We start from the raw sequence: 13,985 nt of genomic DNA on the forward strand, positions 1-13,985 counted from the left end.
CAACTCCTCTGCATGGTCAAAAGTAATTTAAATTCAAGGTATTTTCAGTGACCACCTGTGCTCCAGGATGCCTTTCAGTTTATTGAAACAATCCCCAAACTTGCAATGTCAGTGAACTTACTGTATGTTGCACTAGAGCTTTTCCCTTTTTCCTGGGATCTGTACAGTGCATTTCCTCCTCAGCTCTTCAGTGTGGTCTCTATCCCTGTTTTTACATACCTCTCTCAATCCTTTCTGCACTTTTTACCTCTTTGTGAATGCTTTCCACAACTGGCTTAAGTCTTGTTCTTACCTTGTTTAAACTGTTGGTAAATACTAAAGTCTGCATCATTTTATCTTGATTAGGATCAAACTCTTCCTTAATAATAATTGTATCACTGGGATGATTCTGGATTGGGCTTTTAAGTTGGCCAGCCTTTCCCAAGCTAAATAAACTTCTCTAAGCAATGCTAAAAAGTTGGGGTTCACAGCATGGTCCTGGAGGGAAGAAACAGCTGAATTCTGTTAAGTGTATTTCTGTGATTTAGAACCACCCTTTATTTTAATCTAGTGTTTGCAGCCTACTTGAGCCTACAGGAACTAAATACCAAGCTACACCATGTAGCACTGAGCTGGTCTTTTGTGTTGCAGAGCATCTCAGGATATCTAGAGGACTGTATTGTTACTGACAGGATTTAATCTTATTGTTTCTATTTTCTGCTAAAATCTGCTTTTGGAAGGTGTTGATTGTTGCTTCATATATCTTTACTCTTAACTACAAGACATTATTGATGTGGAAGTGTTCTTGATTACATTATTCAAGCAAGGATTCTGTTTTATTTCTTTATTTCCACAGTTGTTTGTTGAAGAGGGAGACTGTCTCAACACTATCTACCTCACCAAATACTGATCAAAGCTGTGAAGTCAATACAACAAGGAGGTTGTCATCTGTAGAATATCTTTACAGAAGAGGTAAAGATGTTTCTGGGAGCAATGACCTTAATGATGAAAAAGGGATCTCCTTTTCAGTGCGGAGGCAGCTAACTGAAAAACAAAAACCATCTTCATTTGCAAATAAAAAAGGTGCAGGACAAGACTCTAATGGTAAAGCTATCATGGCTTACATCAATCAAAATTATCAAAAAGGTGAAAAGTTGGATGACAACCCAGGGCAAACTGGATCTCAAAATCAGACCTCTAAAGGCTTCTCTCCTGATCTTTTTAAGGAGAAAAATGAGCCTGAAACCTTTATTGCAGGGACAAGAATGACAAAAGCAAAGGTGCTAGGAAATTTAAGTCAGGCTGCAAGTAGCAATCTAGAACAAAATAGAGCTCAGGTATCCAATGAAAAGACTAGAATGGATATCGATGGAAAAGGTCACAGATTTTCTCCAGAAAACTTTCCTAAAGAAATGAGGAAAACAGTGTATGAAAACCCACCATCAGCGCATCTAAACCAAACAGCCAAGAACTGGAAGAGAGCACCAAACTCAGCCTTGCCAAGTCATGAGAAATCAGCAGTGGAACAGCAAGAATTTTTGATGGTGGCAACATCAGTAGGAAACCTCACAAAGATGAACACACAGGCACCACTCTTTTATGCTGAGAAAAAGTGGCACAGTGCTGAGATGCTAAGTGCTGGAGCATCCAAAACAGCAGCAGAGGTGCTGGAGAACTGGCAGGAGGATGATGAAAATGAGATTTCTGATACTGACAGTTCCTATTCTGTGGATTCTCTCTCCTGTGCTTATGCAAAAGCTTTCTCAGAGAAACCAAAACAAGATTTTGACAGAAACAAGTGTCTTGCCAACCCAGAAGATTCTGAGAGCGATGACAGTCAAATGTCACAAGACTCTCTGGTAGAAAAGGAAAACAAAGCCAAAAAGGAAAATACAAGTCGATTTCACAAGTTTAAGGCCCGCCATGAGCCAGCTAAGCTTTACAAAAGCAGAACTGATCACCATATTTCATCTTCATCATACACGTCTCGTAGGAGGTTGGGAAAGCCTGAAAGAAGCTTTTCTCTGGACAGCTTAGCTGATGGAGAAGAGATGCCAGCAGAAGATCCGGTAGAAGAATCCAAATCTGATTCATCTGATGAAGTGCCAGCAGAGATTTTTTGGAAGTTACAAACTCCCAGATCACCAGCTATACAGACTGAGGAAGGCCATGAGTCCAAGACCTGCGACAGAGATAGAGAAGGGACAAGTTATGACCTGAAGCTGAGCAGTTCCTTTTACTTGGACACTAACCCACAGCCTGCTTCCAATAGTGCTTGCAAGCAGTTGCTGAATGGGATAAAAGTCTCCTTTGTAGAACAAGAAAGGTCTCTTGATAGAAGACCATACTATGCAAGTGGAAATCCTTTGCTTACTACTGATGCTTGGACTTCCTGTGATTCAAAGGTTGACATCAGCAGCCCCAGAGCAGCACCTTCTTCCGATGAACATTTGGAATTTCAAGAAGCTCATCTCTGCTCTTTGAGCAAACCAGAGCTTTGGCTGAAGAAAGATGATCTAAAGCAGTCAGCTGCTGAAGTTTCCTTTGTTTCTGGCTCTAAGCAGATATACAGCATTACTCATTTATCACGTATAAATGAAATAAACACATTTTTTTCCTCTGATGCATCAGAAGTACCTTTACCTGAAACAACAACTGCAAGCAAAGCTTCTGAGAGTGAATCATTAAATAAGATTCTTAAGGGATGGACAAACTCTAATGAAAATTCTTCCTTGGTCTCTCAAGAGGTAATGTCCTCATTTGTTAGCTCAGTAGGACCAAGCTCCTCTTTTGTTCCCGTTTCAGCAAAGCATGATTATCATGAGCATTCAGGGTCAAATTATCCTGAACAAGAACAACTGAATGAATTATCTACTTATAGGTCTGCCACTGAATGCACACAAACATTCAGATGTTTGGAAAGCGCCACCTCTGCAGACTGCTTGCCACTGGTATCTAGGAAAGAGGAGGATTCTTTCCACACAGCTCATCCAGAGCTGTCAAAAGATCACAGTCTGAAAAAAACACCCTTTGTAACTGTGTTTCCTATGCAGATTTCAGAGCAGAGAGATGGCTGTGTCAGTGCAGATCTAGAAGATGATTTCTTCAGAACTTCTGAAAAAGATTACATCAGTGATGACTACAGTAACTTGATGACAAAGTCAGGTGTGACAGATGCAGGCAGAAGGGCATCTGTTGGTGCACTTGCTGCTGAATCTTCTACAGGATTGGCTCACAATATGATCTCAACACAGGCATCTGCAGTAAAACAAGTCCAGTTTGGAAATCACGGGCAGCTTTTTCCAAGAAGGGAAGTACCAACATGTAGTGATGAAGGTTTCTTTCTCAATGACTTAACAAATAAGAGCTGCTCTCTTGTAAGCAGTTACAAGCTTCAGCCATTGGCTGGACAAGGAGCAGAATCAGCTGTTACAGTAGGTGTCCTCAGATCTGGGGAGAGTAATCTGGAAACAATGCAAGAAACAGATTATGAACAGATATCTGCAGAAGAAATAACAACAGAGACAGATTTTTCCTCACAGAAGAAAACATACCGATGTAACCCTCTAGTTGTTGCTCACAGTGCAAGCTATGACCAATCTGCAACACCAATAGAGATGGCTCAAAAAGAGATTATCTGTATGGAGATAAGCACAGATAGCTTGGCAGAGGTTGCAGAAGATGTGCCTTCATTCAGAGCTGATGAAGACTATGAACCAAAGGATGAAGACTTGTCTTCGCTGAATCATTATGAATTCAAAAGCAAACCTGTTTCAAAAAATTATTCCCATGAATGTGCTTTAGCAGAGAGTCAGGCAAGTTGTTTATCCCAACAAGTTTCAGAAAATTCTATATTATGCATTGATAGTATACGAGAAGAAAGCAGTGAAAGCAAAGAGCACAATGTCCTGAATTCTCAAGCTGTAGCTCAGAAAGAATTTTCATCCGAGTATGAAAACTTAGTGGTAAATGAAGCAAGTTATCTTATAGTGAATGTAAATGGAAAAGACACAGAGTCTTTCCCTACTGCTGCTCGTGAGAATATAAATGATTTTCCCCCAGAATCCAATTCAGTCATGTTTTACAAAGCTTCAACAAAAGGTAATCTTTTTCAAAGTGCATCTGAGACGGAAAATTATGATAAACTATTGGAGCATGTCACCGTAGTGAAAGGAGACTGTGATGCTACATCTAATCTTACTGTGGAAGTCAGTGGCACAGAAAGTTGTTCTGAGGCGCATTCTGGCTGCCTTTGTACAGCATGCTCTTCGAAATCAACAGGGCAAAAAATCAGTACACATAGTATGACTGACATTTCCATTCTCTTGGAAGCAGAAACACAGAACAAATCTTTACTCAAATTAAAAGAAGAGAAAGAAGCCTTTTTAGAAAGTGATTGCCCAGAGGGTGTCTTGCTTGTTGAAGGTGATGTAAGCTCTGAGCCGGAAAGAGTATTTGAGTACAGCACAAATACATCAGCTACTGTTTCTGAAGAGGAGAGTCTGTATGTAAATAAAGAATCCAAGTTTTTAAGAAACCCAGAAACCAATCCAGAAGAAACTATGGTTCCTTATCAGAATACAAAAGCAGACTCTGATGAAGAAAGAGCAAAATTAATCAGTAGTGCAATCAATTTAGAAAAAAATGCATTGGAAACTAAATCCAGACAGATTGAAAGTTTACCTGACTTCCAAGTCCAAAGTGCAACTGAAGACAGGACTGGGGAGGATTTTAAAGACATTGGTCTATCTCAGAATCCAAAGAAACCTCTTGATACTGAAGCTTGTGAGGTTCAGCGTGAGCTTTATACCAATCTGTGCCTGACACATGAAGAGGTGGAGAAAGATGAACTGCAGGTAGCCAGCACCAGGATAGAACATACTCAGGAACCAAAAGCACTCGTGCACTGTGGCAGCCACCTTGAAACAGGCAGCTTTTGCCAAAAAGAAAAAAAAGAGAAAATAGAAATAGGTATTTATTCACCAGAGTTTTCCATTGCTCCCAAACCCACTCCTTCAGCTTTGTGTTCCCATACAACAGACACTACTCAGAATACTTCAGGTGTCCTTGATACGTGTGAGGGGCTTTTACAGAGGAACAAAACAATAGAGAATGTATTTAATACAGAGGATGTAGCTGCAACAGTACTAGTCATAAACCCTGAAACTGAAGGACAAGTAAATTCTAGCAATTTAATTGAACATTATGTACCACACTCTTTGCCCCAGGAAGACAAGGTTAATGAATGTGAAGTGGCTGGGAGTGAAGAACAAATTATCGTGACAAACACTGAGGAGCTGGTTATTATGAGGCAGGAAGTCATACTCACAGATGAAAATGTGTTATTTACTGAAGGGTCTCCAGCTCTACATCAGATGTCTTGTGACAGAGATGATAAAGAAGAAATGGTAAATCAGTTCAAGATCCCTGAAAGATACCTGACTGCTTCAGGTCTAGACCAGGTGACACTGTTAGAAGATGATTCAAGATACCATGATCCTACTGAAATGAGTGAAGATGGTGGCTCAGTGGACTCTGTTGCAGATACAAGAAACGCAGTCATGAAAGATATTGATGCATATGAATATTCAGTAGGTGACAGTACTGGTATGGACCAAGAATTCAAAAGTCTCCACATGAAAGAGGACAGTGATACGTACATGAGTTGCTCTATGCAGTGTCCTGAGCATGGTGCTTCAGGAAACTTGAATCCATGTATTGCTAGAAAAAGATGTGATAGTTGTGTATTAGATCCAGTAGACTCCAGAGTGATGGAGGACAAAGTGCATTTGATGAGTCTGGTTCAAATGCCCAAAGAAAAGCAGATGTTTGTAGAAAACACAGAGGAGGTAGAAGTGGTCATTTTACAAAACCTGAACAAACTATTCCCTGAAAACAAAGTTGGCTGCCAAATGACACATGGTGACAGCAGATTAAGTGAAATCTTACGAGAAAGTCAGTGGGTGTCTACCAGCTTTTCTGGAAATAATGAAGATATTAGCAAGGAACAAAATCCATCAGCAAAACTGGCAACTATTGAAAAAAAGCAAGAGAGTTCACTTAAAGACTTCCCATGCCAGTCTGTAAACCACCTTTTATATCCTGGAGTAAGTGATGATTCCCAGCTTGTTCAAGATGTTCCCACTGCACTGAAAGGACATACAAAGGCATCTAACAGCAGTGTTGGAGCTGGAGCTGTTCTGCCTTACTATGAAACATTAATGGAGAGTGACGTCTGTGTTGGAATGCCTGTTTCAGTCAACCATATTGGAGAAGACAAGTATCTTCCTGATAAAATGCCAAGCAAGAATATAGCTTTTCTGCAAACCAGGACCACACAGGGCAGGCAGGAAGAAGACTCTTTTGTATCTGGGCAAGCTGTCAATAAGAATAGCTCTTCAACTCCTTACAGTGCAGGTGGTCCTGAGTCTGAAGGAGCTGTACTTCAGCCAGGGGCCAAAGGAAACCCATTTTTCTTGGAAAAATTTGATTCACCTGAAGCTGTAATTCAGGATGCTAACATTGGCCATGAAGAACACAGGATGGATTTAATGGTTAATAAACTATCAAAAAGCTACATTAATTCCATAGAAGACACAGCTCAAGAAGGAAAGGGTACCACTGTGCCTGATTCACTACTTTTGGATAATACAAACCTGCTTTCTTCTTCAGAGAAAAAAGTGATGGAAGGTATAGAAGGGGGGAAAATGCATTCTTTACAAGAAAACTCTATGCAAAAAATGCTTCACAACACTAATGCAACTCAGAAAGTACTTGAGTCAGGGAGTTTATTGCAGCATGATGAGGAGAAACTTTTAAGCACAAGCTATACTACACCAAACAGTAAAAATGAAAATGCAAAGTTTCCTGGTGCAACTGGATGTCAGCATGACCCCAGAGAAAATCAGGGATTTGGGATTTCTGAAGAGTTCTGCATAGACCAACCAGGCAGCTCTGATTCTGAGAACACTTCAACCCTTTCAGAAGGTTTGAACAAGTCTCTGTGGGAAAATCTACATTATAGTAAAGGGTTTCTAAGTTGTAATAGGAACTCAGGAACTTCTGAATGTTCTCCTGGTCTCCTAGATCATCCAGCATCATCTGCAGATGCTCTGATTGCCAGCAGTGAAGACAAAAGTAGAAACGATGCTGCTCTCTCTAAAGAAACCAAATACTTTGAAAGTGAATCCACTGATTTAAGTGTATCTGTACCTTTTCCTGATGCTTCTCAAAAAGGAGATGAAAGGAAAACTAATTCTGTAGTTGCAGAGGCCACAGACAGTCAGAATAATAAACTGCCTGAAAAAGTTGCAGGAACAGATCAAAAGGAGAAAATAATTCAAAGTTCCTTCGAGAACTGCAGTGATGTAAAAGAAAATGAAATTCCCGAGTACTCAGAACACTACAATAACGCTTCTCATGTGACTGTACCAGAATCAGGCTCACTTACTTTTCAGGGCCGAGGACAGAGTGGCAGTGAAGAATCAAAGTCTCTTTCATCCTGCTTTATAGAAGATGCTCCAGCTGATCCACCTTTTCAAAGCTCCAAGAACTTCAGTGCTTTTGACACTGTGTGCTCAGTAAAAGATTATCCTCAAGCATTTACAAGTGTCAATCACCCATTCTTAACACCATTTTCAGAATCTTTGACTCGTGAAACTGGCACATATAATACTTCACATACAAGTATATTGAAACATTCTCCATTTGCTGTTTTGCAAATACAAGACACTCAGTCTGATAAAGCTGTGGTATTTGATGAGCCGATACGTGCTTCAGGAAGTATTTTACTTTCTCTTGCAAAAGAAAACAGGCATTGTCCAGTGTCAGACACAGACTCTACTTCATATGGACATTCTACTGTTGGTGGGGAACCTGTATATGGAAGTAATCATAAAAAATTTGACAGTGATATAAAAGTTGGTCAGCACCACTGGGGTCAAGTTCCACCACAAAAAGCTTTCACAGGACACATAGAGAAAGTACTAACTGATAATTCTCTTCTATTACCGTCATTACCTTTTGGGGATACAGAAAGGACAGTTCTTGTTAATGAGGGGAAAATGAGAAATGTACTTAACAGAAATGAGGCAGAACTGCACCCAAATAACGAGGCTGAACGCTTTGCAGTAGAGATACAGCAGAGAAAAACATTATGTAGAGAACCTGTTGAAATGCAAACTAACGTATCCTCAAATTCTGCAAATGAATTAATAGGTTCAGAAGTTAGAGTGTTAGAAGATCTGTATACAGGAGATGTTAATGTGGATGCTGAGCACACCGATTCATTTAGTCCAGCATACCCCACATACAGCAGAAGCACTGATCCCAGACAACTGTATCGCGCTGTCTTGGGTTTTGAAAAAAACCCTGCAGATCTGCAAGATAATTGTCAGTATGTGCCTACAGGCAATCAGATAAAACAGGTGCTAGATAGAACAAATACAGATGGTAGAAAAGAGATTTTACTTTGCCAGAATAATACAGGTTCAGGCGTTGATGGCCCTGGCGCTGATGCAGGCAATTGTTCACCAATGGGAGATGATCTAATGAGGAATAAGACTCTGAAATCAGAAAGACTAAAGTTTTCTGTAATGAATAATGACAGTACCTCTGTGAAGTTTTTACCAGAAACCCATGATTTGCCTCCTCAAGAATCCAAATTTGTGCAATTGAGGAGCAAACGATCGTATTCTACTACACGGAATACAAAGAGCTGTAAACAAAATGAACAGAGACCTTCCTTACAAAGTCACCGACTATCAGCCCCAGCTATTGCTGTCTTCTCTGATACAGAATGTACTTTGGAAACTTCATCTAAGGCAGATTCCTTGTTGTATTCTGCATCTAAATCGTTGCAAGATTTAAACATGAGTGTAGAGCCTCCATCACCAACTGAAGATGATCTTCGTGGAATTGAAAGATTTTCAAAGCAGGAGTCAAAGAACTTTCTACAGGTTACATCTAAACCCAGATTTCAGCAAAGAATAGCACAAACTAAGAAGTTTGCAAACTGTGATCCCAAAAACTTACAGAACTTTGCAGCAAGAACCCAAAGCAGCCAGTCCTCAAAAGACTCTACTACTCGATCTCCATCATCCGTATTGCACACAGCTCACAGTTCTGTGGGTGCAGAAGCAAACATCCATTCAACGAGTAGCTCTGTAGCTCAGTGTAGTGAAGGGAAAGTTGAAGAGGCTGGATACCAGCCAGAAACAAATTTATTTTTGCAAGGCAATAAAGACTCAATGCATTTTAGTTCAAGTGATATCAATCCATATATTCATCCATGGCAACAAGATGGATCATGCAAGATTGGCTGGAAACAGTATATTTTTGGAAGTGCAAGTGATGTCTCTTGTAATCAAATTCCTTTAACCCTGGAAAATCGTAAAGTTATGAGATGCTCCAGCGTAGACAATGGATTGGATTCTCAAAATTCTCCTTTTCATTCTCATCTCAGTTCATACGCTACAGCAAAAGTTTTATCAAGCACTTTAAGCAGCATCGAAGGTCTTCAAGGGTGGGACAATGTCAGACACAACCTTCAATCTGCATGCTCAAGTGACAGTACCAAGCAGTATAGTAATGTATCCAGTGAAACATTGGAAACTAATCCAGAAAACAACACTGCTGAACTTGAGAATCCTTCTGCACAACCTGGTAACTCTTCAGTGCAGGTTGATGAAATTGTACTATTATATCCTTCTGAGTCTGAAAGGTCTTCCAAAAAACTACCAGGGACTACATGTGAGCAGGGAACGCAAACAGCAACTCCAGGAAGGTATAAAAGGCAGAGAAGACATCAGAGAAGCTATACGGATGTTTCTGCAAGAAAGCAGGAAACAAACAGAGATTTAGTTCATCAACCGTCTTGGACAAGCATGCAGAACCTGTCCATGCATCTGTCACAGCTGCTTCAGAACACTTCTGAGCTGTTGGGAAACCTCTCCCAACAGAGTATTATAGATAATGAGCAGAATGCCAAAATGAACCAAAGAGGAACTGAAGAGGCTGTAAAGGCTACTAGATCAGATAGCTGCACTCAGACTACAGCAGATGTAGGCACTCAAACGGATATTTTGGAAGAACCTCAAAGCAAACATGAAGAAAAACAAATGGAAGACAAAATGGAAAATGAATTGAGGGTGGCTCGGGCCGTAAATGTTTGTTGGAGAGAAACAGGTACAGATGCAAAGATTCTCAAAAGGAAAGAGGAAACACTGTCCCTTGAAGAAAGAACAAAAGAACGAACAGGGATGAGAAGCCTGGCCAATCCTGACTTCCATGACAGTCTTGACAGCATTTTGGAAGACTCCTTTATGCGTCTGCCTCTCTTACCCAGAACCTCCACTCCTATTGTAGATTGCAAAAAAACATCATTAAATACACAGCAGAATGTTGCTTTTACTAGTACCAGAGTTTCATCTGTCACATCATCTTCACTGAGTTCAGGGCAAGATGGCTCTTCATGCACTGTAGTTAGCAGCCCTACTGATAGCACCTCTCAATCTGCAGCATCTTACCCTCAGGATAAAAGAAGTGTCAACGAACTAGAGATTCCAGCAGAGAGAAAATTCTATTACAAAAACACCCTGCTAGTCGATAGGGCCTCTTCCCCTATTCTTACTCTTAGTGCTAGTCCCAGCAGCCGGACTGCTTCTAGTAAATCTGTCTGCCCTATTAAGCAACCTCGTGGATATTCCAGTGATGCTTCAAGTCCTCTTCACAACCACAGAAAGCAGAGGGCAGGTCCACAGCTCAGCATGCCCCCGCACGTGGACAACTTTTCACAGACAGAAACAGACAGTGAATCTGGTGCTTCTGGAGAACATAAGGGCATAAGGAAGAAATCGGGAAGTTTCCAAGATAAGAAAACAGCTGAAGAGCTTTTAAGGCAGCGTGGTTCAGAAGACCTGGGGCAACAGCACAGAGTCACGGTTGACAGCCACACTACCATTTGTGCCAAACGACTGTATCACTCCAGCAGTATGCTGGAGGTGTCAGGGCACAGGGAACTTTTAACGGGTGATCTCAGAGACCACAGTCCACTGGCACATTCACTTCACTCTATGTATGTCATGAGGGGAGGAGGAGGCTCTTCAGCTGTAACCAGACATGAGAAGTATGTTGGTCATCCTGACACTGCTTTAATTCATGACTACTCGCCTCCAAATGCAGAGTTCCTTTTCAATAAAAGGATTAGTGCCACTTGTTCAAGTAAGACAAATGCTGGCACATCCTCAGAACCTTTGGGAGAAGCATCATCTTTACAATTTCATGATTTCTTCTGGAAACATGAACACAGCAGCCCTGCCCCGCTGTCTGATGCGAGTGATGTGCAGACATCCTTCCAAGATGATAATATGGATTCCATCACTGAAAGTGAATGTGACACTGAGATTCCTCTCAACAAAAACACTCCTTTTGCAAAGCCTCACAGGCCTCGGAGCTACAGCCTCCGTGACTTACCTATACACAACAAATTCAGCAACTGGTGTGGTGTCAAGGGCAGCCCTCCTTCCTTGCTCAGCTTGAGCGGCAGTGTGGCTGATTTACGAAGTCAGGCAGAAAAGAAGCTTAGAAGCACAAGAGCAGCAGAAATGGAAGGGAAATCCCAGCTTTGTGACAGCAGGAGCAGAGAGATCGAGAGACTTCAGCGAGAGCGCGCTCAGATTATGTCTGGCATTCATCTGGATCTGCATCAGCATCCCCTCACTGTGGAACTGACGGAAGCAAAGCTCAATCATGGCATTGGGGAAACGGATGCCCTGCTGAGGGTCCTTCAGAGCGGGACAGCAGAGGACCTGGTGGGGATTCCAGTGAAGCAGCAACTCTATGAAAGGTAAATTACTTCAAGTAGTGTTGTCATGAGTATTTTGAATACACTTCATGTATGCTTAATGCAGCATAAATAACATATAGTAACGAGCACTTAATCACTTAGTCACACTGAGCGAACTGTATGTGAAGGGTTATAGTATCAAGCTTATTTTATATACAGTTAAGTAATGCATTTAAGACAACATTTTGGAGTTACTTCAAGAAAATAGGGACAAGTATAAGATTTGGTGTAATTCAAATTTAGTGTCACCCTCTTAAAATGTCTAGCAGCTGTGGGAGTGATCATGTGCACCTGGTTATCATGGGAATATAGTTCATTGATTTATTGCAATCTAAGAATAATTGATACATACTGTTTATGGGAGTATCTCATTCATCTTGTTCCTGTGAATAAATGCTGCTGTATGAATATGCCAAAAAAAACCCAAAACTCGGCCATAAATATATGATGTAAATTACAAAAATATAATCAAGATCCTAGATTCCAGTGACTGGATTACAGAGCTCAGTTTAGGAGGCTGTTGTGACTAAAAAGATTTAGGACTAACTGCATTACTCTCCACCCTTAATTTGCCTCTCAGTCATTACAAGCAGTAGCCAAGACCCTCTTATGTATTTCCTACTGTTATAAAAGCAGTAGAGTTTTAGAATTCCTGCATCACCAGCCAGCATGTGGCCAAAGGGGTATTGGAAAGGGAGTGCATGATATTAGATTCCTATAAATTTTACATTACAAAGACACCTCATATTTAAGTCTTTTTTAAAAAGAAATCAGCAAATGTAACTTTGCAGGGTGCATTTTGTCAGTCTCATCTCGTTTCCCTGACAGACACATGAGGACTATTGAAACTCTGAGGAAGGAAAGAGAAAAAAGGCTGCAAAGATACCAAAGAAGCAGAAGTCTGAGTCCTCAAAAGCATTTGAGTCTGTTACAAACACTGGATGCAAGTCAAAGGGATCTGGATCTTCCCAGTAAACGCCGGGAATATCTGCAACAACTGAGAAGAGATGTGGTGGAAAACACCAGGTAGGGCATTAGAAACCTCTCTTTTGGCCTCATGTACGCTAACAGTGTTCACACTGGGTGCACATTAATGGTTCTTACTGACACCTGAGACTTCTGTGGCAGAATTCTTCTCTGTGTGGAAGTGTTAAATACTGGGACAAACAGGAAAAAGAAAAGCTGTTTTCCTGTTGCTGCCAGGAAAAAAAAACTGAACCTGATTTTAGAAAACATACACCAAAAATTTCCATCTATTGTATTTCAGGCCATAACAGGTATCTGATTTATGTGTATGATGTATGGGGACAGCCAAGAATTCGTTCAGTCTTGACTCATTGCAGACCAATCTGTCTTCTTACTCCTTTGTTAACTTAAAAGACACATGGAACAGTTTTGTGTTAAATATCAAACAAGTTCTACAACCCTTCACCACTTAGAATTTGAGTTTCATTCCTCACTATATCCCCTAAATGACTTTTGCTTCCTTTGCAGTGGGTCAGGAGACAGTTATTTTCCCAACACAATTCTTTTGCATGGGGTAAGACAAAGCAATAACCTTAGATGATATGGGGAACTGACTTAGAAAGCAGTGCAGTCACTACAGTAATCTCAGTGGTAAACTGGACTTGCAACCTGAGTAACTTTCCAAGGTTAATGTCCATGTAGCCATTAGTGAGCAAAGAGAAACTTTTGGGAGGCTAATATAGTGGGGTTTTATTGCTTTACTGGCAATTTTTACTCTTCAGAGAATCACAGAATGGTTTGGGTTGGATGTGACCTTAAAGCTCATACAGTTCCAATCCCCTGCCACAGGCAGGGACACCTTCTACTAGACCAGGTTGCCCAAAGCCCTGTCCAGCCTGGCCTTGAACACTGCCAGGGATGTGTTGAAAGATGATTTTCTCATGGTATTTTGTCAGGTGGCCCTGTTTCAAGTAATTATGTGTGCTTCCCCCCTCTTACCTCTCTTTACAGAGTTCAAGAACCAAAAAGAAGAAGCATTCAGCATCCTTCAGACATTGAACTGTTGCTCCGAGACTACCAGAGGGCACGAGAGGAAACCAAAAGTGAAATTGCACGAGCTAGGGACAAACTTCGGGAGAGAGCAGAGCAAGAAAAGAGGCGTATAAGGGAGAAAATAGTTTCTCAGTTACAGAAG

The 13,985-nt window shown here is 40.9% G+C and overlaps 1 protein-coding gene across 1 annotated transcript in view; it reads left to right on the forward strand.

Moving 5' to 3' along the window:
* STARD9 (StAR related lipid transfer domain containing 9) overlaps window positions 1-13,985 on the forward strand; it is a 106,622-nt gene that overhangs the window by 83,599 nt on the left and 9,038 nt on the right. Inside the window, exons 24-26 of the mRNA XM_031044536.2 lie at window positions 836-11,824; window positions 12,653-12,850; window positions 13,802-13,985. Coding sequence (XP_030900396.2) covers window positions 836-11,824; window positions 12,653-12,850; window positions 13,802-13,985 — 11,371 coding nt within the window. The remainder of the gene's footprint in view (window positions 1-835; window positions 11,825-12,652; window positions 12,851-13,801) is intronic.

The sequence above is a fragment of the Melopsittacus undulatus genome, chromosome 4 (assembly GCF_012275295.1).
Source record: "Melopsittacus undulatus isolate bMelUnd1 chromosome 4, bMelUnd1.mat.Z, whole genome shotgun sequence".
In the NCBI taxonomy this organism is placed as follows: Eukaryota; Metazoa; Chordata; class Aves; order Psittaciformes; family Psittaculidae; genus Melopsittacus; species Melopsittacus undulatus.